Consider the following 27,045-nt stretch of genomic DNA (forward strand, 5'->3'; position numbering starts at 1 on the left):
TGTATTACTCTTACCTTTATGAGCAAAAATGACGGCGTATCCACTGAAAAAAATGCAAGTGATCGCGTTGGCGCCTCCATGTCCTGCAAAGCGCGCTTTAGCTTGCACTCTCCGCACAAACTATTGGATATATAGCGCACATTTATCTAGCTTTAACGTTTAAACACTGTTGTATGCTTGAACTGTTTTATATCTATTGATTTTATTTTAGGCAATTCGTGATGATTTGAGAAGACTAAATTTATCAAACATAGGCTATGATCAGCTCACTGTCTGCCGCTGGTCGCTTGGTCGTTACTTTAAAAAACAAAAACTTTTAACGAACAAAAATGCTCCAAACATTTTTTCTAAATTACCTTAATAAAAAAACAAAACAAAATATAATCACTTTGCCATTACATACAAAACTGAACAATTGTAATAGTTGAGACAGTACTATAAGTTGTTTTGGGAGAAGGGGAAAAAAGACGGGCACGGGCCGGTAATTCTGATAAGCTGTCGGACACGGGCCGGGCTAGGGACTATATTTGAGGCCCGTGCAGGGCTCTACCAGGTACTATGATGAAGCAGCACTAAATATAGCGTTATGTCAAAATACTCATTTATTTAATTTTAAATTAAACAAATGTAATCCTGATAGTATTCTCACTTTTTACAAAATGTAACTGTAATCTGAATACTTTGTTTTTCGATGCAACTGTAATGGATTACAGTTACTAGATTTTTCTAGTATTTTACTAGTTTTCTAGTATCCTGATTACGTAACGCCGTTCCGTTACTCCCCAACCCTGGGTACCATGAACGTGGTTCCCCTTCTGGGAAACTCAATGCTGCGTCCTGGTGGACACTTTGGGGAACGCTGTCTGCCTGACCGGTACCTGAAGCATGCGTAAAACAACTCCAGTCCTATTGGTCCACGTGGCCCGTGACGTCATAGTACCCGAAAGTATAAAAGGGGCATCTGCTGAATATGTCACCAACTTTTGTTGTCTTCGGAGCCGTCTCTCTGTTGAACATGTGTGAAACATCATCCTGGTGAGTCGAGCAGCGCTTTGAGGAATATGTGCCTCCGTGTTGGGATTCTAACATTTGAGGACATATTCTAACCTTTTCGTCTTTGTCTAAAACGGCGACCACGCGCTCTTTGTGATGAATCACTTTAATGCGCTTTAATGCGTCTCGGGCCGTTGCACCCTCAGTTTATCTCAGCTTGCGGTGATTGCTTTGATCTGCGGTGTCCGCATACCCTCGACTATCAGGTTGCCTGATGCCGTGGATATTGCTCGCGTTGCTATAACGATGAAGTGTGAGCACCGAGTCATTTTTAGCTCAGGGCGTGCGAGATTGCGGGCGGTGCTATATTCAACTCAGCCGTGCCTCTCTAATATGCATGTTATTGTGTGTGGAGAGCCTCGCTGGGCATAGTTATACTGAATGCTCTGTGGAATGAAGCTGTTAGCTTCTCTCCCAAGGTGCTTCAGTAGTCTAGAGTGGTTACGGGGAATGTTCGTTGCTATAACGATGAAGTGTGAGCACCGAGTCATTTTTAGCTCAGGGCGTGCGAGATTGCGGGCGGTGCTATATTCAACTCAGCCGTGCCTCTCTAATATGCATGTTATTGTGTGTGGAGAGCCTCGCTGGGCATAGTTATACTGAATGCTCTGTGGAATGAAGCTGTTAGCTTCTCTCCCAAGGTGCTTCAGTAGTCTAGAGTGGTTACGGGGAATGTTCCTTCCTGTGTTTAGCCGGGTGATAAGTGAACAGTCTCTGCTCAGAGTGTAGCCATCTGCGGATGATTATGCTCCAGTTCAGGCTGTTTTGCTTTGGAATATAGCAGTCTGAGGACAGCTATGTTCTAGCCAGGCGTTTATAACTGGGTTTAGTTCCCCTTGGGTACAAACTGTCTCAGGTAAGTGCAGAGACTGCTCCCCCTTGTGGGGTCTTTAAGTAGTGGTCTCCTTGAGCCCTTGCCTAGACTGCACTGTCTTCCCTGTTTGGGTTTTAGGTAGATGGTCCACTTCATGGCCTGGGCGAACTTCAGCCTTATCTGAGGGAAATGCTATTTGAGGATAGCTGTGTCCAGCCACCTAGTGTTATGGCCGTTGCTTGCATCAGGCTTTGATCTGGACTATGGTTTTTATGTGTTCGCTCCTTAGCGAATCATTACTATGGTCTGGATCTTCCTATTGTGAGCCTCTGCTCAATATATTGGTGAACGAAAAGCTAGCGTACTGTGGGACTGACACGGATTGGGGACCTCCTTAGTATAACCACCTAAGGGTGGTTATATTTCAACCATTGCCATGGTAGTTGTAGTGGTCCCCTTTCCTAGAGCCTAGCTATCTGAGGATAGCCATGTGCTAGTTCAGTGATTGCTCCCCTGCCTAGGGTTTTTAAGTAGCGGTCTCCTTGAGCCCTACCTAGACAGTGCTGTCTCCCCTGCTAGGGTTGTAAGTAGATAGCCCACTCTTGTGGCCTCACAGGAGGGCTTACCTGGATTTTTCAGGCTAGCTGTGTGGGACCAGCTATTGATAGCTTGGTGATTGCTCCCCTTCTTATGGTTTTAAGTAGTGGTCTCCTTGAGCCCTACCTAGACAGTGCTGTCTCCCCTGCTAGGGTTGCAAGTAGACAGCCCACTCTTGGTGGTCTGGGTAGTCTCAGTCGGTCCCCTCCTGTTCTACTATTCATAAAATCCATGTTTATGGTAAGCGTATATGCTAGCTTCTGTGCGTTTTCTAAAATCCACATTGTGGTAAGTGTGCACACTAGGCACCCTGCGCACTTTTCTAAAATCCTGTATGGTATGGGTTACACGCTCTACTTTGTTCCCATTCTCTGAGTTGGTTCTGGCCCGGGTTCTCCTTGGGCCTCACTCCATTTATGTATCTCTGGCGATACTTCTGAACAGGTATTCCTCTCGTTAAGAGAGTCATTCTTAGGTGCATGGCTATCTGAGGATATCAATGTGCTAGCTTAGGGACTGCTCCCCCTTCTTGGGGTTTTAAGTAGCGGTCTCCCTGAGCCCTTGCCTAGACAGTGCTATCTCCCCTGCTAGGGTCATAAGTAGATAGCCCACTCTCTGTGGTCTGGGCAGCTTCACAGGTAGGTTTACCAGGGGTTTTAGTTTTTGGTCCTGTAGCCCCTTCCTAGGGATATAGCTATCTGTGGATAGCTATGTGACTGCTCCCCTTCCTAGGGTTTTTAAGTAGCGGTCTCCCTGAGCCCTGGCTTAGACAGTGCTATCTCCCCTGCGGGGTTTAAGTAGATAGTCATTCCCTTGGTCTGGGCAGCTCTTTAGGAAGGTCCTTTTCATAAGACCCTTTGGATATAGCTATCTGCGGATAGCTGTGTCCTTGCTGGGATTGTTGGTGGCAATCTTGAGAACTCCTCTAGGCTTCCAGCCTCTCAGTGGTCTTATGTATCTGGCTACTATTGCTCACATAGCATAGCTATCTGAAGATGGCTGTGTTCTTAGCTTGGTTAGGGTGTTCAACCTTATCTGATATCGGGCTCCCTCATTTTACCAAGTTATGTGAGTGGCCCGAGGCGTCAGTGGCTTGGCCCCTTTCTGAGGAAAGGTTTGGTGTATGTCTGTCACCTCCTTGGCGCTCTCTCACCAGGTGGACAGGCATGCGCCTCGGCATGGCGTGATTGGATATCGTTCCCCAAAGTGTCCACCAGGACGCAGCGTTGAGTTTCCTAGAAGGGGAACGTCTCGGGTTACTCATGTAACCATGGTTCCCCGAGAGGGAACAAGACTCTGCGTCCCTTTGCCATGCCTTCGGCCTGCCTGTTTACGTCTCCTCAGACAACTGAGTTGGTGACATATTCAGCAGGTGCCCCTTTTATACTTCCGGGTACCCGCTTATGACGTCACGTGCCACGTGGACCAATAGGATTGGAGTTGTTTTACGCATGCTTCAGGTACCGGTCACGCAGACAGCGTTCCCCAAAGTGTCCACCAGGACGCAGCGTTGAGTTCCATCTCGGGTAACCATGGTTACATGAGTAACCCGAGACGTTATCTTTCCCTCACATCCAAAAACACTTCTTTGAAGACATTCTACTTGAGCAAGTCCTGTTCTTATGTATCTGGCTACTATTGCTCACATAGCATAGCTATCTGAGGATGGCTGTGTTCTTAGCTTGGTTAGGGTGTTCAACCTTATCTGGTATCGGGCTCCCTCTTTTTACCAAGTTATGTGAGCGGCCCGAGGCGTCAGTGGCTTGGCCCCTTTCTGAGGAAAGGTTTGGTGTATGTCTGTCACCTCCTTGGGGCTCTCTCACCAGGTGGACAGGCATGCGCTTCGGCATGGCGTGATTGGATATTGTTCCCCAAAGTGTCCACCAGGACGCAATGTTGAGTTCCCTAGAAGGGGAACGTCTCAGGTTACTCATGTGACCATGGTTTCCCGAGAGGGATCGAGACGTTGCGTCCCTTTGCCATGCCTTCGGCCTGCCTGTTTACGTCTCCTCAGACAGGTGCCCCTTTCTTCCTGTATCTGTTTGCCTCTTTAAGAAGAATCGCTTTATGTATCCCCAAATTGTAAGTCGCTTTGGATAAAAGTGTCTGCAAAATGACTAAATGTAAATGTTTTACGCATGCTTCAGGTACCGGTCACGCAGACAGCGTTCCCCAAAGTGTCCACCAGGACGCAGAGTCTCGTTCCCTCTCGGGGAACCATGGTTACATGAGTAACCCGAGAAGTTTGGCTTTTAGTGGCGTGCATTGCCATAATAACTTACACTGCACAGCTAACCTGCTCCGGGGCAGGTTATGTTCTGAGTTAGAGAACTCAAACTGAAACTGAACCAAAGTGACACACGTCTGATGCAAAATTATTCTATTATTATTAATCCATTACGCAGAATAAATTTTAGTTGAACAATTATTATAAAGCCTTTATTTTAAATGAATATTAATATATACAGATCATATGTAATATAAATAAGCTGTAGAATCAATAGATAACACTTTAAAAATGACTACATGTGATCTTACATGCCTCTATCGCTAACTTCTCAAGTTTCACTTGTGACTGCACTGATAGAGCAAGACAATTTCTTTTATTTGTCCTCTTTCATGGACAAGTACTTTATTCAGTGTAAATGCATTTAAATTCCTTATATTCTTCAATCTCTTAACCTTAAACAAAAGAGTTTTTGGATCTCGTTGGCTCTGTTGCCAGAGGTGAATTACATTTGCTCTGTGTTGGGAGGCATGTGATTGGCTGTTCACCAGTGATGTCACACATTCATGTGCACGTGCTCCACAAACTCAGGATCAAATCCTGAGTTGACAAAGAAAGTTGATGATCAGCATCATGGTTCCAACAAAGCTGGATTGGAGTGCTTTGGTTTTATCAACTCGAAACTCATCCTGTAACTCAGAATTTGTTCAGCTACCATCATGGTACAGGCCCCTGGTTATTTTGGCAATTTAGAAATCCTGTGCAGAACGTGTCCCCGGGAAGTGGCACATCTGGTCACCTTAGTCTATGCATGACCTGACATTTTATTTGTATCCAAAATGGGGAGATGTGAACATTACCAAAGACTATAGACATACAAAGACGGTTCACTCCGATACTTATGAATGAGAGAAACTGCAACTCGCAATATGGTGGATTAGTCCCACCTTCAAAATGAAAGAGCCAATCACTGATTGGTAAAGTCATTGCAGCTGCCATTAGAAACTCTGGTTCCCATAGAAACCTGAGTCTAGACCAGCCATTGCGCATACGGATTCCGCCATTCATTTAGATAGGACTTGGTCTTATATGAGCAGCCCGGAGTGTCAAGGTCAGCAGGAAGAGACCCAAATGCAGAGTGAGTGAATCAAAGATTTATTGAAAACACACAAGGTCACTCAGCATAGGGGTGGACAATCTTGAGACAGCTCCAACCAGCAGGGAGAGAACTATGCCCCAGGAGCTAGAACAGTCTAAGTTGTTGGCCAAACCAGGCAGAAGGATTGGGAGAAGACCAGAGAAGAGAACAGCAGAGCATGCAATCAGAGTGAAGGGACTCAAAGCAGGCCAGTATCAGAGATTAGGCGCCTCATTTATAAAATGTTATGCAGAAAACATCCGAAATTTGATTTTACGATCACCCATCACATATGTGTACATGTGATTCATAGAATGAACATACGCACAGAAAACACACGTACACCTCTCTTTCAGATGTGAAATATGAATCGCAAATGAACTTGCGCGCAACTGAATAAAGAATAAAAGATCACCAGTCATCGTCCATATCCTTTAATTTAGAACAGCGAGCTGCAAGAACAGCTTACATTTTCCAAAACCTGCAGTATTCTGACAAGAAAAAGTAGGTAGCCTATGTCTGCTCAGTCCCTGACGTGACGCTAAGCACTTTTCCGCGTCAAAGGCACTATTTACAAATATGAGCATTGGTGTGGATTTAAGCGTACACACACTCTAAGATCAAATCGGAGTATACGCACATTATATAAATGAGGCCCTAGGTTCTCAGCACCAGACTTGGTTGGCAGATCACCTTGGGGAACCAACAGGCAGGGAGTCTCAGGCTGGTAGAGCAGGACTAGAGGGAACACACAGCACAAACACACACGAACACACAACAAGACCAAACAAGACACCACTCAAGACCACTCAACAACACTACTCAGCACAAAATAAGGAGAAACAACATGATGCAATAAAAGGGAAAAAATAACATAGGAAAATATAGAAGAACTAAACAATCAAAACCAAAAGTAAAGGAAATGTCTAATAAATAAATAAAGTATAAAATCCAAGCAATACAAGACTAGAAACAAGACTGAAGAACAACTAAAGAAAATAATACAAATAAATAAGCAAGATTACTGAATGATCATAAACAAAAAACAAAATGGAAAACAAGAGAAAAACTGCAGCACGGCTACACAATCAGCAAATAACAGAACAAGACTAGAATATAGAGCAGCGAGTCAGAAACTGTCTCTATGGCACAAGAGGAACCCACAAGCACAAGAGGAAATACAGCACAATATAAAGAGAAGAAAGTACACGAGGGCCAGGTGAGCACAATTAAGAAAACGAGGACAAGACAAGGGTTAAACAAGAGGGCATGTCCAAGGGAAACAAGGAGGTGGGACAACAGGAAAATATGGCAGACACAAACAAAGACAAAGCAATGTGTTAAGACAAGATAAACAAACAAACAAAAAAAACATTAAACAAACACAATACAGACAAAGCTGCCAGGGCAGAGCCCTGTTACGGAGGCATTGCAAATATGGCCGCCGAGTGAACAGACTTGACTTGAAAGGGACTTCGACATTACAGAGCGCTAAACACTATCATGCAGTGTATTTTTCATTCATACTCAAAGCTGGAGGGCGCTCTCGTGCAGAAAGTCCAAAATGGAAGTAATAACTTATGTCATGCCAAGAAATCTTAATATGGACAAAGGCATCCAGCAATCCCCTGTAAAGCTGAATAAAAAACAGCGAAGACAATACATGCACGATTGCGACAATATATGGTTTATGTGTTTTTCAAGTGATCTCCGGGTAATAAATAAAGTATCTGAATAATGCAGTGCTAACTGATAACTGACATAGCATTTACTGTATGTGGTTTACGTGTGTGTGTGTCTAAAAGTAAAGGTTAGTTTAAAGCACTTAATTATTGTATATTTGTATAGAGTCTATTAATGTATTAACTACAGTAATGATTTGTAAGTACTTTATTACTTCTTATAAAGTGTTACCGTAAATTGCACAACATACCTTAATATTCACTAAAACAGAAACATTAAGTAGTTCCAACATGCATTACTGAACATCTGGTGACATTCAAATGCTGCAGTTACTATTAACCTTTCCAATAGGTTGAAAGGTGTTGATTGCTACAGTGTCTCAGGTCTTATAAGACACCAGTAGATTTTATCAGAGTGGTTATTGTTTTAATTTTAGAACTTTTCCATGCTTACATTAGCAATTTCCTTTTCCATCATCATCACCCGGGCAACCTCTTGCCTGATATTAGTGTCATTGACCTCCAGACCCCGGTCTGTTCGGATAAGCTTTGCCAAGTCAGTCATGAAGTTCTCATATGTCACACAGGCCTGAGAAAAACACACATTGATAACACATGAGTGCTAAATTCAATACCTGTTAGCATGCATATTTTCTTCATTCATTTACGATACCTATTTGGGCACTCTGTGAGAAATTATTCAAGCTAATTCCTTATTTCCTCTCATTCTCTGCTTTACAGCAAAACGTTGCATAATCATAAGTTCAAACTGGAAACAAAAGACAAGATCTTGGTCCAAGTATTTTCAATCTGTCCCTTTCTAACTTTCTTTATTGCCTTTTTGTATTAAATTAGCCAGGCCTGGAACATAATAAAGGCAGAGAGCACTTATATGTCTGACATGAATAACGATCAGTTGATGATAACTAACAGTTTGTGTCCATTGAGTCTGAACACTCCAGTCCAAGAGTGACATTGCAAAAGAAATTATATGCAAATTGATTGTCTTATTTTAATTGAGTAGACTGTTGGATCTTTTAGGAGATGGACTGGGCTTATCTTTCACTTCTAGCTTGTGTGGTCTGGGCAAATCCAAGGTGGGTTGTTTTATCTGTAACTCCTAAATTTGGTCAATTTCATAAATATTGACTTTTTATTGGATAAATAATGTGAGAAAGAAAATGTAGAGAAAGACAGACAGCTAGAGACCCTTCTTGTCCATTGCTTAGACTAGCCTGAACCAACATGAAAATTCATTATGGTCTAAGCTCATCTTTTTAGCAGGGAGAAGAGAGGTGAAGGGAAAAAAGAGATAGGGAGATAAAAGCACGAGGATAAGTTTGACAAAATCCACCTGTTCCTGTTTAACAGGCTATTATTACCTCCTCATATGGTCCTGTGCACACATAGTAGTCTCTTGAGGAGAGGCCAAGACTTGAATGGTCAAACTGGCACAGAGAATAAAACCAAGAGACAATCAGCCTTTCTTTCTTAATAGAAAACTCAACGCATACACATGTAGTGCCACCCCAATAAAACTGTATCAATTACTCCAATTACTCAAACCTCACAAAGCAATAAAGAAGGATACTGTTTGTTTAAAGCAATTATGCGATTTTGCAACTTAAAAGGCGCTTTTTTGTGGAGAAGTGTTTTCAACTAAAGCAAACATGCATTTGTGTTTGTATGCAAAAGAGAAAAGAGGTAGTCTGTTGTTGCGCACACCTACATGAATGATATGCGCATTGGAGTCTCTGTCATCTGTACCAATAAAAAAGCTAATTAGGACTTGCTTTCCATATTTCTCATTCAGTTTGGCTATGGCATCTTCTGCTCTCCAATTCATTCCTGTAGAGGAGAGGAGAGGATAGGAGAGGAGAGAGGAGAGGAGAAATTGAAACATAAAGTACCTATGAGGTAACTGGGCACATGCATAAAAACCTACTGAGAAATCTTCTCCTACCGTAGCTGGTGTCCCAATCATCTGTTGCTATAGGCCACTCAAAGACATCTGGCAGCACTGCAAGCAGAGGCGTCCCACCTCTCTGTTCAGTGAGGCCTGTCAGGAAAATATTGAAGTAATGCAACATTATTTAAGCATCCAGTGAACACTGAAGTTGTTGAAATTTGAATTTGTTTGTTGAGAATCTCTTATGAATCTCATGTTTGGCAGCTCATTTGAAGAACTGCATAATGATTTGATAAAGACATCTTCCATGGACAGAATCATAACCGAATCTTTCTGACAATTTATGAAGATATAATATTAAAGGGATAGTTCACCCAAAAATCGTCCAGATTTTTGGACGTCAACGTCCAGAAACGTAGCAAGGAGATCGGTAAAATAATCCATGTGACATCAGAGGTTCAACCGTAATTTTACGAAGCTATGAGAATACTTTTTGTACGCAAAGAAAACAAAAATAACGACTTTATTCAACAATTCATCTCCTCCGCATTACCCTAACGCCATTTTGGAGAGTATCCACTGAACGCAAACAGCGTATGCTGTACTGTGTCAGCCGCACCACACGGATACGTTGTTTACATTCAGATCAAAGGGTAAATTACGTAAACAGCGTATCCGTGTGGTGCGGCCATAATAATCCACATGGATTATTTTACCAATTTCCTTGATACGTTTCTGGACGTTGATCTTGTTAATTACATTGCTGTCTATGAGAGGGTCAGAGAGCTCTCAGAATGCATCAAAAATATCTTAATTTGTGTTCCAAAGATGAACGGAGGTCGTACGGGTTTAGAATGACATGAGGGTGAGTAATTAATGACAGAATTTTCATTTTTGGTTGAACTATCCCTTTAAACCTGAGCTATATTGCCCTAAGTCTTCAATCAATCAATACTCACTCTCATTAGTGCAGGACCTGTAGAGAACTTTTGCTTTGGTGAATGAGCTACTGCTTCCACTCTCTTCTCTCTCCAGCACTCCTATAGTAAAATAATATAAAGTATCATTGCATTTGTTGGACATTATAACAGACTGTCTTGGAGATGGGTTTCAAATGTCAGTTTTGCATCACCATCATAGAGAGTAGCTAAAAAAAAAATCCTAAATGAAAACCTCATACATCATGCTTTTGTGACTACTTTGCTCCTGTCTACCTCTCCTTCAGTAAGTAGCCCAGCTGTTGCTTTAAATCTCTTATATCCTGTTTGCAGTACTTGTGTTCAGATTTTGTTTTAATTAGTGCTTGGGTCCCAGTGTTTCCTGTGAAAGGGCACAGATCATGTGTGAGTGATTGGATTAGAGACCGCCTGGTGGCCATGTGGCACGAACACCTACAGCTTCAAAACTCTGTTACTTCATCTCAGTCACTCTTTTTCTCCATCCATCTGACATGTGCAGATTACTTGCTTTTTTTCTCTTACATTATATGTAGAGCTAATTTACAGATAAAATACTTGTTTCAGAAAGTCTTGAAACACTCGTATCATTGACCAGCCTATAGAGCTGTAGTGTCTATATTGTGCCCGCTACTTTGTTTTAGCAGCTGATTCAATTATAGGGATATTTAATATTTTAATATTTAGTCAACTCCCTATCTTGTGGAATTCTCTCACAACTATTTATTAAATTGTCCAGACTACTGACTAAATACACTACAGATTTAGTCATTAGTTAGACCAAACAGTACTTTAACCAGCAATACAATGTTTTTATATTCTTTGTTTTTGTAAGCCATAATTGTAAGCCAACACAAATTATAAATGTTAAAAAAAAATCCTAAAACAGCACTAAATTTCCAAACACACCCATTGAAGTGGAAATAAATGAAAACAGATGTATCCCTATCAAAGCCAAACTACTGTTAGTTCTCTCTCTCTCTTTCTATATATCTCTCTGTCTCTCTCTCTCTCTCTCTCTCTCTCTCTCTCTCTCTCTCTCTCTTAATGGAATGACCACGAAAGCTTGTATACAGCTCCACTGAAAGTTACTTTTTGATATTGAGATCAGTAGCCTTATCTGACCCACATCTCTTGACAAAGCCCACTCTGTCCCAGCAGGAAACAGCCCTTCCATCGAGCATCTCCTGCATGTATATGCATGAGTATTCTGCTGGCCCTGTTCAGAAAGCTTCTTGTATTTATAACCCATTTTCTGTCATCTTGATCTGGATTATGCCTCTCTCAGCCTATCACAGAGGGCTAAGTCTGCTAGAGATATGTTAACATTTAGACATTAAGATCCATAATGTAGTAAATTTATCTTCCATTTTCTGTGATGGCAAAATATCCCTGATTACAGGAACGATTTAATGCAAAGTGCACTGCCTGCAGAAAAAGGAAAAAAGTGATGTAAATTCCTCTGTTTTCTTTTCATGCATGTTTCATCTTTTTCTTTCCAGTTCCTCTTTTTTATCTTCCTATTAGCCGGTTTAAAAAAAAAACTGTCTGTGATCTCTCTCACTCTTTGTATTTCCTCCCTGCTTCTCTCTTTTTTTATCAGCTTTTATACTCTCTATAAGTTTTGGATTGCACTGTAACTCTGGCTATTTCCAGCGGTTCTGCTAACTCACATACTGAAGTTTATATAGTGGTTTGCAACTCCTCACACCTGAGCAAAGCACATGCTTCTCAACCAGGAACAGAAAATACCCCCTGGCCAGATAAATCATTTGAACAGCATCCAGGGTTAATAGACACATTTACTGTAATAAGGTACTGAATTAATGCCACAAGTATGTGAAGCTTGGTGCTGAAGATGGAAGACAGTGGGTTATTTATGCCAAAAACTGCTTAAATAAACAGCTAATAGGTTGTGTAGAATAAAATGGAGTAGAATTAAATTCAAAATACTCTTTTTTTGTATGTTCTTAGTGGAAGGTTTAATATAGGCTTGCTTTTTGGTGCCAAGCATGAGGATCAATAAATAAAAGTCATATTAAATAGAAGTGATCAAAGTCTGCACCAAGAGTGAAATGGAACATGTTTCTCTGTGGCCCCATCAGATTAAACTGTTGTGAAGGTTCAGTGCTTTCATTATTGAGATGACAGACTCTGAACTGGCAAAGGTGCAATGTAAGCATTATTAAAGGGCACCTGTTATGCCCCTTTTTACAAGATGTATTATAAATCTCAGCTGTCCCCAGAATGTGTTTGTGAAGTTTCAGCTCAAAATACCCAAGAGATCATTTTTTATATCATTTTGGAAATGCCTACTTTGAGTGGAAGCAGAAACAGGCTGTTTTAGTCCATTTCTCTTTAAATACAAATGGGCTGCTGCTCCCCGCCCTCTTTCCCAGTACAGAGCTGTGCAATTTTAGCTTGCATCTCAGATCTCCCCAGACATGATATACTGGGAAAAAGAGCGGGTGGATTTTTATCATTATAAGGTGGTTGTGTACACACACTGCCAACACACATTTATGTTCAAACAACATGTAAGAGTGAATTTTGCATAATAGGTAGGTACCCATTTAAAGTTTTTTCAACACAGGTTTATAGAGGCTTTTATGGCATGAACTTTGGCTAATCTTACTATACACACAATAACTATGCAGCAAGTGAAAGTGTGTGTAGCTCTTTCTGCTTTTATGCAAATAGAAGTTGTATAATCATGTATGTGACAACATATTTACAATAGGCAAAGACCAAATGTAACCATTTGACACTGAACTACTAAAAAAACATTATGGCTGAACGCTAATGTGAATATTAGAATGGAATGTGTCCCGTAGTGGCTATGGTCCCATAAGCATAGTCTTCATAAGCATTTACTCCACAAATTAAACCCATCTCTCAAAGTCCCAACAGTTGAAATACAAATGTGAGGTTGGGAAACCGAGGAATAGGCCTTGAACACTAATTTCATCAACACTACATTTGCATAAAAGTCTAATCAAATCTCTAAATAGACTCTTATTTTCCAATCAGCATTTCCTTTCATCCCTCAAAAGCTCAGCACACTGAAAAATGCTAATGAGGGGATTTAGATTTCTCTGGGGAAGACACAATCCTCACTACTCCTTAATGGTTATTTTTATTTCACCCTCAATGTTTGTTCATTGATTAGCAATGATTTTCAACTAATTAAACATTAAATAAGGTGAGAAAAGTCATAGAAATTCTCATCAAGGCGATAATAAATGGAAAATGAAGCACGTCCTTGTTGATTTTGCTGTAAATCAAGAACTCATTACCACTCGGAATTAAAAGCTCATAAAGAAAAGGCTGATTGTAACAGATAATTAATTTTTAAAAGGTGGCATAAAAAAGTGCTGAGCCAGCTATGTTTTGACAAGCACTACCGTCAAGGTTAAGTTATAGCTCTGGTAGCATTTGACCCCTGAATCTTGAGCTCCCCTCAGATTCAATAACATTGACCTCCACAACACATCCACAAGCCTCTGTCTGTGCACAGCGCCCTACAGCTCCTAACCTCTCCAGCCAAACCTCCTGTGTTTATCAGGTCAAGCCTTCCTCCCTCCACCTCCTGGAGCATGATGATTAGCACACATGCCTCATCATCTACACCCCCTCTCAAACATCTCTTGACCTCAAGGGGCTGCTCTGGAATTGTCCCTGTAAATCAGTGCCCATGCTGGGGTTAATAAGCTCTTCGTTCCTGGTCAGACAGCTGAGGTCTCATGTCTCCAGGAGCTGAGGGCCCTCAAATTGAGGCCTCCGATCACCCCAGAGCCATTCCCACATCCTCAGTCCACATCCAGTACAACCCTGCAATATAACATCAATGCTCTCTCCATCCCTCAAGACACACTACAGTGCTGTCAGCATTTACAGATGAAATTGTATTTGTCTGACAGGTTCCACTACTGTGTTAAAAGGAACAAGAGGCACCGCTTTAAATTTTAACGTCAGAGCCTCAGGCAGAGTCTCACTGAGCTTAAAATAGCTCACATCAGACACAACTAAATTGTAGATTCAGTGGATTCTACCTGTTTTTAGTTGCTGCTTTTGTGGCCAAGCGGTTCTATCTAAACTCATATTTGAAATATAGTATGTAATTTAATTGAATACATATATTTTATATATTCATTTATTCTATAAGATACTGTATAAATAGACTGGAATCAATATTAAAATATTTGTGTGTGCTGTTTTTTTGTACGGAGCCTCACACATGGCATACAGGAGGAAAACAAAATATTATAGGAATTATTAGGAATTTGTTTCCACAACTTATTAATTCATTCACTCAACTTATTCATTTGTTCCCCCATTTTAGATGAATCGTGCATGGCCATAATTTCAATAAATGAAACCAAAGGAACAAATTACAACATGGCTATGATTTACCTAACTGAGTAACAAATTAGTACAACGTGGTAAAGATTTACCAGAAACAGGGGAAATACAAATTAATAAACCACAGCCATAAATTAATAAGCCATGGGAACTTAATTGTTAATTTGTGGACACAATATCTTTTTTCCCAGTATATCATGTCTGGGGCTCTGTATTTTTGTGATCATTAAAGTACATGCTAACGTCAAACTCTACAGAAATCAATTGCACTTCACCCCATGAGTTGCTGCCTATGTAAAGCATTCTAAATTGGTTAGTCTGCTACCTTAGTAGACAACATGCCTATGTAGGTAGGATACAGAAAGCAGCTCACTAACAACAAAGCCACATTACAATATTGTGTCATGAACTTAGTGGGAGACATGGCCTGGCGGGTATGCCTTTTTTATTTTAATTGGTCTTACTGATCTTTTCAGTTTTTAGTAGTGTCTTTCTACCTTTGAGTACCACCTCCAGTTCATCTCTGAGAATGTCAAAGGTACTGTAACGTGAACTGGTCTCAGGTATGATGTTCTTCTTTAGCCAGCCACCACAGGCATACTGGTAGAAGTTGTCACAGGGGTTCACTGTCGGGTCCATGTTCTCAATGAGGCGGGATGCTACAATGCCAGAGAATTTTTTTTTTTTTATGTATGAACTTCGACAATTAAAAAAAAATGTAATGTAAAAAATCTTTAATATATGTGCAAGAAAGGCTATCAATTGACTTTCAGACATAACATGATTCATTATTTGCAGTATGTTGTAAAATAGCTTTACCTGACTGTGTGCAGTCAGCTGTTATGCAGACTCCATCTACAAAGGAAAAATAAGCACAAGAGATCAGAGGTCAGGAGCAAATTAACACTATTGATACTTTATTTAATAATAAATCAAACTGCTATTTAAAAATTATTTCTCTGTAGTGGGTTCAGTTACATCTCCACAGAAAATTCTTTCTGTTCATTTTATATCTGCCCATAGACATACAGTATTATTTATGAGAATCTCTCACTGAACTAAGATTCAATAGGCATCCACTCTCTGACCTTAGTCCCTACCGCCCTGCCCTCCTATCCAGACCCCCGTGGCTGAGAGGAAGAGCATGTGGAGATCATCTCTGTATTTCAGCATTCTATCTGCCTTTGCTGTTTAAACATTTATCCAGCACATTAATGGCAGATGATCAGGGTGTGAAAGGAAAGCTGCAGTGAGTCCCTATAAGCTCCATCTGCTGCTCAGAGGCCTAACGAGGGAAAGGGGCTTACATGGGTATCCAAACATATTACAGAGTAGATATTATTTGGGGAACACCAGTATGTGCCAGCTTGATTCAATACTGCCCTGGGAAAATAACCACAGAATCTAAATTTGTTTTCACTTACCAACAGTTGTCTGGTTAAAACAAAACATTCTTAGTGAGGCATGGCAATGTATTCAATATTTACAATACAGGCCTATTCACTGTGATTTTGTTGGCAATATAAAATTAGCTAAATATGTGAAAATTCAAATTTTTATAATGTACTGTACAGTGAAAAAAAGTGAAACATCTGTGTCATTTATTAAAAGTATATTTTTGTATTGTTCTAATGGAAAATCATGATTTCCAGTTGATACCTGTTTCACTCAGCTTGATAAAATGAAATAATACTCCCTATAGAATGAACGAATGAATGAACGAATGAATGAATGAATAATATTTTTCATTTAGTGTTGATGTGCAGGACACTGCACAGGCTACTGGCTACTGGCTACCTTTGCTGACTGCACAATTTTTTGTAGGTTTTATTTTTATTTTTTTCTGTTTTATTTTATTTTATTTCAATTTATTTATTTTTGTTAGAACATAACAGAAAATATGCTGCATACACATGTTGAATTTACAAATCATGTTGCTTAACTGGTTTATGTGGAACTGATGTACATGATTAAATAATGTAAATCCAACACACGTTTTTCTGTGTATCATCTTTATGATACAGTTTTGGTTTATGTTGAATGTTTCCTTTGGGAAAAGAATATCTATGATTAATAATTAGTGTTATAATTAATAATTTGTGTTATAACTCCCTGTGTAATATGCTTTGTGTGGAGGTAAATATTGCTGATTATCTCTTTGTATTGTTGTTTTGGTAGATATAAATATCATTCTTCCTTGTGTTTTCATGGACAAAAGGGTAAAAAAAAAGCTTTTCCAATAATTTCTGAACTGACCACAATGGAAAAGGCAGCTCAAAAGCAGCACTGCCAGTTTTTCTGTCACACAATGATGAAAATAATCTCATGCACTCACCTTTGCCACTCTGTGTGATGAAGAGGATGATGAGAGCCACAATAATGACAAACAGCAGAGAAACAATTGTCAGAAGACCGATCTCTAGTGACGTCCAGTGGGGCTTTTTTTTCTGAGTGTTGTTGTCAGCCATGGTCTGCTGTCCCTCTGGGGCAGCCTGTAGAAACTCACCTAAAAGAGTTGAAGAGATTCAGATTCAGTGGAATTCAAGCACAGGTGATTTCACTGTGAGTTTCTTTGAGCATGGTCTCTCTAAACAAATACCGCTTGTCCCTGGTAACAGAACTTACCTGTTTTTTACAGATTTCAGACATGCACAGTCCACACTTTGAGCTGTTACATTTTTTGCAACAGGTAATTAATTACTGATCCCTCTACGCCACACAAACACACACTCTTGATTCACAGATACTCATTGACTCTGGTCACACAAGCTGAGGCAGAGACCTGACTCTGCAGATGGGCAGCTCCTGCTGTGTTCTGGCTGACATGACAGGACCCTGACCTGGGGACAAAGTCTTAAAGTCGTCCTTTGAAGGAGGCTGACACTCTCTCACACACATACACAAATACACAACACAGCATTTCAGGCCAAATACACACAAACCCAGACTCTCATTTACACTGCGGGACATTCACACAATCTTGTCTCTTTTAATTTCTGTTGTATTTGTGGATAATAAAAGTAAAGTCTCTTTAGCAACAGGGTGACGTTTTTTTTGGGTGGTTGCGGGGGGCAGGAAGGAAAAATGTCAGGGATAATTTGGCAAAATAGTCTGGCTAAATTGTACTTCCAGGGGGCAGTGGCTCTTATCTAAGTCACATCACAACATCTGCATGGGTTAGATCCGGCCGGTTAATCTTTTACAGGAAAACTTGTGACTGGTGTAACTATTTTAGACAGAGGCTGGTTTTATAACTGCACTGCAGTTAATTATACTTAAACATGAATAATGAACAACTTGTAAAACTGTAAGCTGGAGTCAGGCACACTTTTAATCACACACTTGATCACACTTGTAACACATACTCTGATAAAATGGCTCTTTTTTCATGTGTAAGCATTTGCAGGTGCAGACAACCCTATCATGACTATAACACTACTTGACAATTCTGAATCTTCTTCTAAAATCCCTGCAACCAATGTGATCTTGAGCGTATTCATATGTATTTTACATTAAATGTGGTTCTACCACACATACATTTACTTCTGTATAGACACTAAAACATACAATACTATTGACAGCATCTAAAACATAAATCTATTTTGTTTACAGACGTACAACAAATCCTATTTAATCAGTGAATATTTATTTCATGTACTTAATTGGGATTGATTCTATTGTATTTATAATCAGTGAGATTGTTTTTAAAGTTGCATTTAATTAAAAGCAGTTGGCTCATTTCGCTTCACATTTCGGTTCTGGGTGACTTCTGGAGCTAGCTTGTTTCAAAGAATTACATAATTTTAAAGAAGACTACACTTTAAAATCTTAAAATGAATAAAATTTCTGTAACGTTTACCATTATTTATGCATTATTTATTTTGTTTGCCATGGGACACAGCAGTTTGCACCACAGGTGCAAATTACACCACAGGTGCACCATAAAACGATCATAAATACATTTACAAAACATAATACATTTTATTTTTAAGCTGTAATTTTCAGTGTTGAACCTTACTGACTGTTATTGTATGGTCAATAACAGTTCAAACATTATTCAAAATATCTTGAAGAAAGAAAGTCATACATGTGTGGAGTGACATGAGTGTGAGGAAACTGACACATTTTTTTTGGTGAACTATATGCCTTTAAGAGTCTAAATACTAGACATAACCTAGTAACAATATTGAAAGCTTAGAAATCACTGTAAAAGGTAGAGGTAAAGAATTCTGTATTTCTGTAAAGCTAAATTTTGCACTTCAATGTATAGAACATGACCATGGCTTAGAATGCTTAGTATATGCTGTCAGACTGTAGTTTCCTCCATATGTGCTGATAATAGGCCATTAAAGAAATAGAGAGTGTTGTACTCTGAGCTGGATAATTGAGAGGCTTTACTTGCGACAGAACCACTCCAGGGCTTCCCACTAAATGGCAGTTTTACATGTTTTCATGTAGAGATCCAGCCTTTATAGCTGATGCAGAGAAAGTCTAAATTTCAAAGTCTTTTTTTTTTTATATACTATAGCTTCATCATTTTTTGTTTGCATAGAGTAGGGTTTTTCAACAGGGGGTTCTCTTGAAACTGCAGGGAGTTTATGAGATTGTGTCAGAGATCTGTAGTTAAAGGGGTCATATGATGCGATTTGAGCGAGAGAGAGAGAGCGACAGAGAGCACAAGAGAGAGCGAGAGAGAGAGAGAGAGAAAGAGAGAGAGAGCGTGAGAGAGAGAGAACTGGTAATTTTTTAACTTTAAAATTATATTCAGTGTAGCTAAAAATAACATAATTAATATTTTTCCTTTTCTTTTGCAGCAATATGATGTTTTGCTGCTCAAGGAACTTTTCTTATTATAAACAATTCTAAAAGCAGTTGTATTGCTTAATATTTTTGTAGAAACCGTAATACAAATTTTCAGGGTTCAGTGATTAATTTAAAGTTCAAAACAACAGCATTTATTTGAAGTAGAAATCTTTTCTAACATTACATACAGTGGGTACGGAAAGTATTCAGACCCCCTTCAATTTTTCACTCTTTGTTATATTGCAGCTTAGCAAATGGCTGCAATATAACAAAGAGTGAAAAATTGAAGGGGGTCTGAATACTTTCCGTACCCACTGTACATCTTGTGGGCAATATCTTTACTAAATTCTGTTTAGATTAGGTACATCTACAGCGATGAACAAAGCTGTGTATCTCTCCCAGCCCTGGTCTGTGGTATTACCCTAAGTGGCTATGTAACGGCTTATGCATGTCCTCTGACTCCCCACTGTGGACATGATCAGACCTCAGGGCAGAATGGTTTCTCCTGGTTTATCTACTCGTGACTGCGACAGGTCTGGAGCAAATCAGAACCAAGTGCGTCTTCATCAGCTTTGACTTTCCAAATCCATCTAGGACACTCAGGCAGGGATTTGATTTAGATTATTGTAAAAGGGGAGGGAGTGTGCAAGAGATAGTGACAGATGCGTCACTTGCCGCACCAGGCATAATCCTGACATGCATGGAGAGTCCCAGGAACCCCGGATCAGATGTCGTTTGACGTATGTGGATCGGCAGGGAACCAACCCGCCTTAGCGGGTGTACTGCATCTCCCTGAAGGAGTAGGGAACAGGAAGACCTTTCAACCTAATCTCTTCCAGCACAGTCATGCTGGTGTGTTCACAAACCAAACTTAAGAAAATTAATCATGTTTTTACTCCAGGAAGTTACGGCAGTTAACCACCCTGTAAAGGATATATTTGTAATTTTAATGTTAGAATACCATCCTGTACCCTCCCTGTGGACTGCAATTTTGGGATAGGCCTCAGGATCCCCACCACACTGAAAGATAAGGGGTTTGGAGAAAGGATGTGTTAAAATATCTTTTCACTTTAATAAGTCCCCGAAGCAAACCAGCCCATTACAGCAAAACTTACTCAGCCAATGGCATGAGTTTCAGGGAGAGACTATTTATGTATGCATGTATGTACTGTATTTTCATATTTATTTACTTACTTATGTACTTACTCATTTATTTGAAAATATTTTTAAAAATGTATTGTTTGTTTGTTTTTCATACACTGAACGTCACTGTGGAGTCCAAAACAAAATGCACAATGAATAAAAACCTTCTTCAATATATATTTTGTGTTACACAGAGGAAAGTATTGGAACAACATAACAGTGAGTAAATGATGACATACGGAATATGAGGAGGCCTCATTTTAAAAGTTCTCGATCTGTAAAAATCATGCAAATTAATAAAATCTCATAAATCAATGGGTTTTTATTATAATGAATAGGGTAAGATGCGGATGATGCCCTCCTTAAGAATAATGTGCATTTACTTTTAAATTGTAACATTTAGATGTAAGCATGTACAGGATGATGATGCATAAGCCTGTGTGTTGTTAATGGAAATAAATATAAACATTTGCTAATTTAGTTGTTATAGCACAAAATATTAAATATTTGAAGAGCTCCCAGAATCACAGTAAAATAGATATTTCTAAAAGGTAAATGTATTCTATGACTTACATACAAGTACATAAATATTTACATATTTAATTGCCAATATTTTGGATCACTATTAATGCAAAGTGAATGATTACACTCAATTAGCCTATAGGTTTTAATGAAAAGCGAAGATGTCTCAAATGTACAGCTAATTCATGGAATACTGAATAATAACCTGTAGCAATCTGGTTCAGTTCTGTCTTCTCTTTCATGGATTAGTTTGTAATTTGTTTAGTCCCTGTTTCCTTTGTTCCCATTTCTAGTTTGTTTCCATATTTACCCAGAGTTTGTTTCCAGAGTTAACTGATTAGTCCCAATTGTGCCTTGTTTTTACTCTCATTATTTTTCATATTTTCCCTTCAGTTTGTTCAGTTCCTTGACTTGGTTTAATTTCACTGTTGCATGTTATTACACCTTCCTTCCTCATAGGTCTAAGTTTATCTTTTTACTTCAAAATGAAAGCACACAAAAATGGACCAGAGACACACACACAAAAAATAATAATAATAATAATAAAAATAAAAACATCTAACCTCAAACCTGTTTCAACTGACTAAATCTCACAAATGTTGATATGCGGATGAAATAAATATATACATACATGCATAAACAGCCATAACAATTTTTTAGGAGGGCATCATCTTGCCCTGGGAGACATCTTACACTATACATTTTTCTAGTTATGCCAAGTTCTAAAATATTTTCCCAGGTAGAATCTTAATCTGTATCCAGTAAATCAGAAACAACAGGAAAAGTCATGGGGTCTTTGATTATTGTTGTTTACCACTGCTTTAAAAGTAGGCACATGTACTTTAGCAGTTATGGAACAATAAGATCTTCATCACTGTCCACTAAACAATTACAAACCAAGCTTCTGTTTTGGCAGGAAACACAGACGATTTAAGGGTTTCTTCTCATTTTAATAAGCCACTAGTAATTATCAGCCATCATCAGAGTGTGCTTTTTCCATGTTTTTCAGAAATAAAGATCGTAGCATCTTAGTAATTAGTAAATTAGTTCAAATTCCATATTTCACAACAATTACCCTAAAGGTGGCAGAGACTTTAGAATCTAATTAGCAATCTAATACTTAAGAGAAAGTTGCCTCGCACTTGCTTTAAAGATTCTAGGTCGATGCGTAACTGTGAGGGTCACCCATAATGCAAATTTAGTGTTTCAGTGCAGCTTTTACTGTAAGAGCTTCTGTTTGATTTCTTGTTGGCACTGCCATGGTGAATCACAGACTTGGGTATAATATCTGCCGTCTGCTTCGCTTCTGGCACAGCAATGGTGAATCCTCTAAGCATGTCTGTTAAGACAGACACATCCTCATACCCTCCAGATGACTTCTCCATCAAAATGTATCCTTAACAGCTCTTGGAAACTGTTGTGTTTGTACAGCTCATAGTTACAAGTTTTGTAATTAAACCACACTGTTTACACCTCCATCTTAAATGACTTTAATCAGGCTTCGGAAATGTTTATGCTGTTAAACTCAGCCCCAATGTTTATGCTAGGCTTTAAATACTTTATAGAAACAATAGCAGTATCCACAGACTTTTTTGTTCTTTTGAACAAAAAAAAGCATCCCAGAAGCTCTTTTCTGTGGTTTTGCACTCTGGCTGAAGTTTGACAGGAATACATGACAAGGTGTCCACAATTACATTCTATTTACAAGTCTCACAGTGTACTTAAAACTAGGGCTGTGCGATTAATCGAAATCGTCACAAAATCGCGATTTGAGCGTGCGCGATTTCTAAATCGCTTTATAGCACGATTTTCCGCGCCCCCGACCTCCCGCAGTATGCTATCCGAACCAATCAGAATGCAGCGCGCCTAAATGGAGCACGAGAACAGAACAGACCAGGCGGGCATGCAAACGTAACGCCAGGTTCACACACTCCGGCTTTTTGGCTAGATTTAAAACAAGGAAAAGTGCACTTTTAGATAAACAAGGCAATAATAGATGGCACTCGTGGTGGTTGTTAAACAAGGTTATATTTATTGAGTTTAAACGTGAATATGTCTATGAAAGATTGTATTACTGTACTGTGATAAAAGAGAATCAAAATCGTGATTAAAATCGAAATCGCAAAATTGATCAAAGAAAACGCGATAGGTTTTTTTTTTTGTCCATATCGCACAGCCCTACTTAAAACGCAGTTGGGACATTAGATTTCTGCATCTGCCATGGTCTTAAATTTTCCATGTTTATGCTGCATTTTCAAACCTTTCCTCGCCTCTTATGAACACTGTTTAATAAAATAAGTGTTAAGGATTGGTACAAAATGGTTAGTTCATGGAGTGAGGTGTGAGTCCTATGAAATGCATTTAAGAAATGTGTCACATATTGTATGTTTATTGCAACTAACCCAACCCACCAGCCCTAACCTCAACAATAAAATATTTAAAGCAACATCAAAACTACTCTGTTAGTGAATCACTTTGTTAAAATAACAATTGCTTGTTCGCTAATGTTTAAGATGATTAAATTTAATCGGAAATAGATTGGGCAAACTGAAAAAAGAGGAACAGATAATGTGAAGATTCATGCTAATTTGGCAACATCCATATCTTTCAAGAGTGCACAAAATGAGGTAATACTCAAAAAAAGTGATGTCAACTGATAAGCAGACACTCACATCTGAAGGCATTTGAGGAAAAAACATGTCAGATACTGTAAGTGATGTGTTAAAACATTTTTAATTTTAAACCCAATCTCATTGGAAAAATATGCCGTTATTACATTGGTTGCTATCAGTTCGGAAATGAAATGTCCAGCGAGTGACAAAAGGTTGGTAAAACAGTAAAAGGTTGATGCTCTCTTGCGTTTGAAAATAGTGTACCACATACACTAAACCCATACCCTAAACCTAACCAATCATGTTAACAAAATTAGACATGAGATGAAAATGCATTTGCTGAAACAAACATGCCATTTTAGCTTGTCTTTACAAGTGTTTGTGCTCTTTTATTGCTGTAACATATGAACTACCCAGCAAGTTTATTATATGTCAGAAAAGCCATACATATGGTGCTAGTAATATGAAAAAAGGAGGTTATAACATAGTAACATAGTGCAAGGAACCATGTGAAAATAAGTCTTGATATAATAATCTGCCCTATATCATAATTTGTGTAAACGTTATAGAAATTATTGGTTAAAAAAGAAAGTGTCACACAGTCTTTTTCTACTTAGTTGTCTCTGAATATTTAGTTGGTCGTTTAATGCAAATAAAATGTAAAAACTTTTGTGTTGTTTTGTTAAAATAGATTTAAAATGTACAGAAAACAATACATAATAGGTACAATATTCATGTATACTACATTTTAGATTTTTATAAAATATCTGATAATTTGTATAACGTTCATATACAGTTAAAATGCTTAAAAACACATTTTATTTAAACACAAAACCTATTTATTAAATACTTATAGTATCTTATATATATATTTATATTACAACCACATATTTTTTATGTTTAGTTGTCAGCAACAAGATGTCCAAAGCTGGACTGAGTTTGCCAGGCCTCTTTTAACACCTGTCAATTTGTCTGCTGTACGCAGAAACATCTCTAAAACACCTTAGCAGAACTATAATATCTTGTTTTCTAGGGCTTTATAAACTATAATTAAATAATGAGAACTTCAGGTTTCATTTTAAGAGGAACATCAAAGAGAGCAATGTCACTCAGCAACAGGAACATTGCATTCAGAGTTAATTTCACATATCTCAAAACCTAACATAAATAACAATCTTGTGTTAAAACAACTGACAGATAAATATTAGTGCAGATGTTCCAGTCATGGAGATTTGACATGTTCAAAGATGTAAAAGACACAACAGGCTAGAGACTTAAATGCTTGATTATTTTTTTTTTTTTTCCATTCTTTGATGTTTTGGAAAAACTGTTCATAAAAGTCTATCAGCAACAGTAGATTGGTTGTGCTGATCTGAGATAAAACACTCATGACCACATGGTTTATCATGTGTTCAGTGAGGAGGTGTCACCACTGTTGTAGCTGTTACTGTATGTACTTTTCTGAGTGTCACTATAGAACATTTATCTAGGACAACCTGAGCAGATAACACATCCGTGTCTTATAAGGTTTCCAAATATGCAAAACATGACTGATGCATTTAAATTTACATTTCTGACCATGATAATTCAGCTGTAGAGAGTGTTGTAGCATGTGGCGAGTTGTAAAACCACCATTGTATTGAATTAGAAATTAGTTACATGTACGAAATCACCATCATACGACCATAACCATCTTATTTCTATGTGTATTTAATATTTATATAAAACTAGAAATATCATGGGCGATCAGATGAAGATTTTTAACACTTTCAATATTCTTCTAAAGACTGCACAAAATGAAGACAATATTTTATTTTAAATTTTTTCTCCAATTTCATTTCATCCTATGTGTTACACTAGAAGGGTAGTTTGTACTGTATAAACAGCACAGTTTTGGAATGTTATACATTTTTTAACTACTTGTAACAAACAAAGATGTGAATATTTGCAAGAAAATAAAACACTTAGAGATGTACAGTAAAATGTTTTACACTGCTTGTATGTGGCACGCATTGACATAAATGCCACATAAATAAATAAAAAAGTCGTTAAATTCCCAAGGAACATGGACATCAGCAGTTCTGAGTTAAGTTAATTACTTTTAATTAAGTTCTTTTTATTTTCTTTTATCTGAGATGCTATTTAAAGGCAGGTAAATACTGTAGTAGGCAGCCCATCCTTTCAGAGCAGTGTGTATCTTAATATATAATAAGGACATATCTACAAATGTTATTAAATAAAACAACTTTTACCATTTCCCAACCAGTGCCTGAATTAAATCTTGGTCCAGCACACCATGTTTCTAAGCCATGTGCAGCATGCGTAGACTCACCAGGTGTCTCTGGAAATTTGCGATCGATGATATAAATGGGCATCACAAACCGATCAAACATCCATCAAATCCGTGAGAAAGATATCCTCCTTCCAGATCGATGACTTTTAAGAGTATTCTGGGCTCCCAGGATATCAATAACAAATCATTCAATGCTGTCAGTTCCCTGGGCTACCTGTTAACGTCACGATAACGGGGTGTCCTTGTTTCTCACAGTTATTATTGGTGAGCATAAGAAAACACCTGGAAAACGCCGTAGGAATAATTCAGCGAAACGAATGATGTGAGACAACAGCGAAGTACTTAAGTTCAGCCGGCGTCTAATGTTGCCTCCCACGAAAGGCGGTGTTTAGGAGTGACTGAGGCTGGCAGCAATGCCAGCGCGGAGTCGAGCGCGCAACTGTGCGCTGATCTTGCACCAGTAAAGGATCAGCGCGTGACTCTGCGCTCCACTTAGATACGAACATTTCTGGCACTTCTGCACTTTTTCTAGAATCTGTAAGGTTTTCCTTACTGTGAGAGTTATACTAAAGACATTAAGGGGTTCCGGCGGTAATTTTCAGTCCAACAATCCTTGATATTCTTCTCGCTCAAAATGTTCTGTTGGCTCCTCTAGAACAGTTGGCTATAACCAAACGTCTTCAGTACGTTTAAACAAACCATTCAAGTTTTTTTTTGTGATTGTTTTTATTTATTATGTCTACAAGCGCTCGAATAGCGTACTGTTGCTGTAGCAACCTCTTCAAATGACTTTTGTTCATGTGCAACAATTTAACTTTTGTGGGGTTTTTTTTTTTTTGCAGACCTTAATTATGGGTTAATTATGGGTAGGCTATAATTATGTGAATAATTCGCAAAATGTCATTATTTATAAAGGCCTACACTATGTGTACAT

At 38.7% G+C, this 27,045-nt stretch overlaps 1 protein-coding gene and 1 long non-coding RNA gene across 2 annotated transcripts in view; both read right to left on the minus strand.

The window, feature by feature from the left end:
• LOC107695448 (uncharacterized) overlaps window positions 1–5,619 on the minus strand; it is a 10,806-nt gene extending 5,187 nt beyond the window's left edge. The window contains exons 1-2 of the long non-coding RNA XR_001634998.1: window positions 5,559–5,619; window positions 432–435 (exon numbers count right to left, since the gene is read on the minus strand). This is a non-coding gene — a long non-coding RNA (uncharacterized LOC107695448). The remainder of the gene's footprint in view (window positions 1–431; window positions 436–5,558) is intronic.
• LOC107695447 (neprilysin-like) overlaps window positions 1–26,486 on the minus strand; it is a 47,843-nt gene extending 21,357 nt beyond the window's left edge. The window contains exons 1-9 of the mRNA XM_016495350.1: window positions 26,151–26,486; window positions 17,074–17,244; window positions 15,558–15,593; window positions 15,236–15,397; window positions 10,380–10,460; window positions 9,475–9,570; window positions 9,241–9,359; window positions 8,894–8,959; window positions 7,966–8,100 (exon numbers count right to left, since the gene is read on the minus strand). Of these exons, the coding sequence (XP_016350836.1) occupies window positions 7,966–8,100; window positions 8,894–8,959; window positions 9,241–9,359; window positions 9,475–9,570; window positions 10,380–10,460; window positions 15,236–15,397; window positions 15,558–15,593; window positions 17,074–17,244; window positions 26,151–26,211 (927 nt within the window). The 5' untranslated portion in view covers window positions 26,212–26,486. The remainder of the gene's footprint in view (window positions 1–7,965; window positions 8,101–8,893; window positions 8,960–9,240; window positions 9,360–9,474; window positions 9,571–10,379; window positions 10,461–15,235; window positions 15,398–15,557; window positions 15,594–17,073; window positions 17,245–26,150) is intronic.
• Window positions 26,487–27,045: the final 559 nt, after the last annotated feature.

Source organism: Sinocyclocheilus anshuiensis, unplaced genomic scaffold, assembly GCF_001515605.1.
Source record: "Sinocyclocheilus anshuiensis isolate Anshui unplaced genomic scaffold, SAMN03320099.WGS_v1.1 scaffold678, whole genome shotgun sequence".
NCBI classification, from domain to species: Eukaryota; Metazoa; Chordata; class Actinopteri; order Cypriniformes; family Cyprinidae; genus Sinocyclocheilus; species Sinocyclocheilus anshuiensis.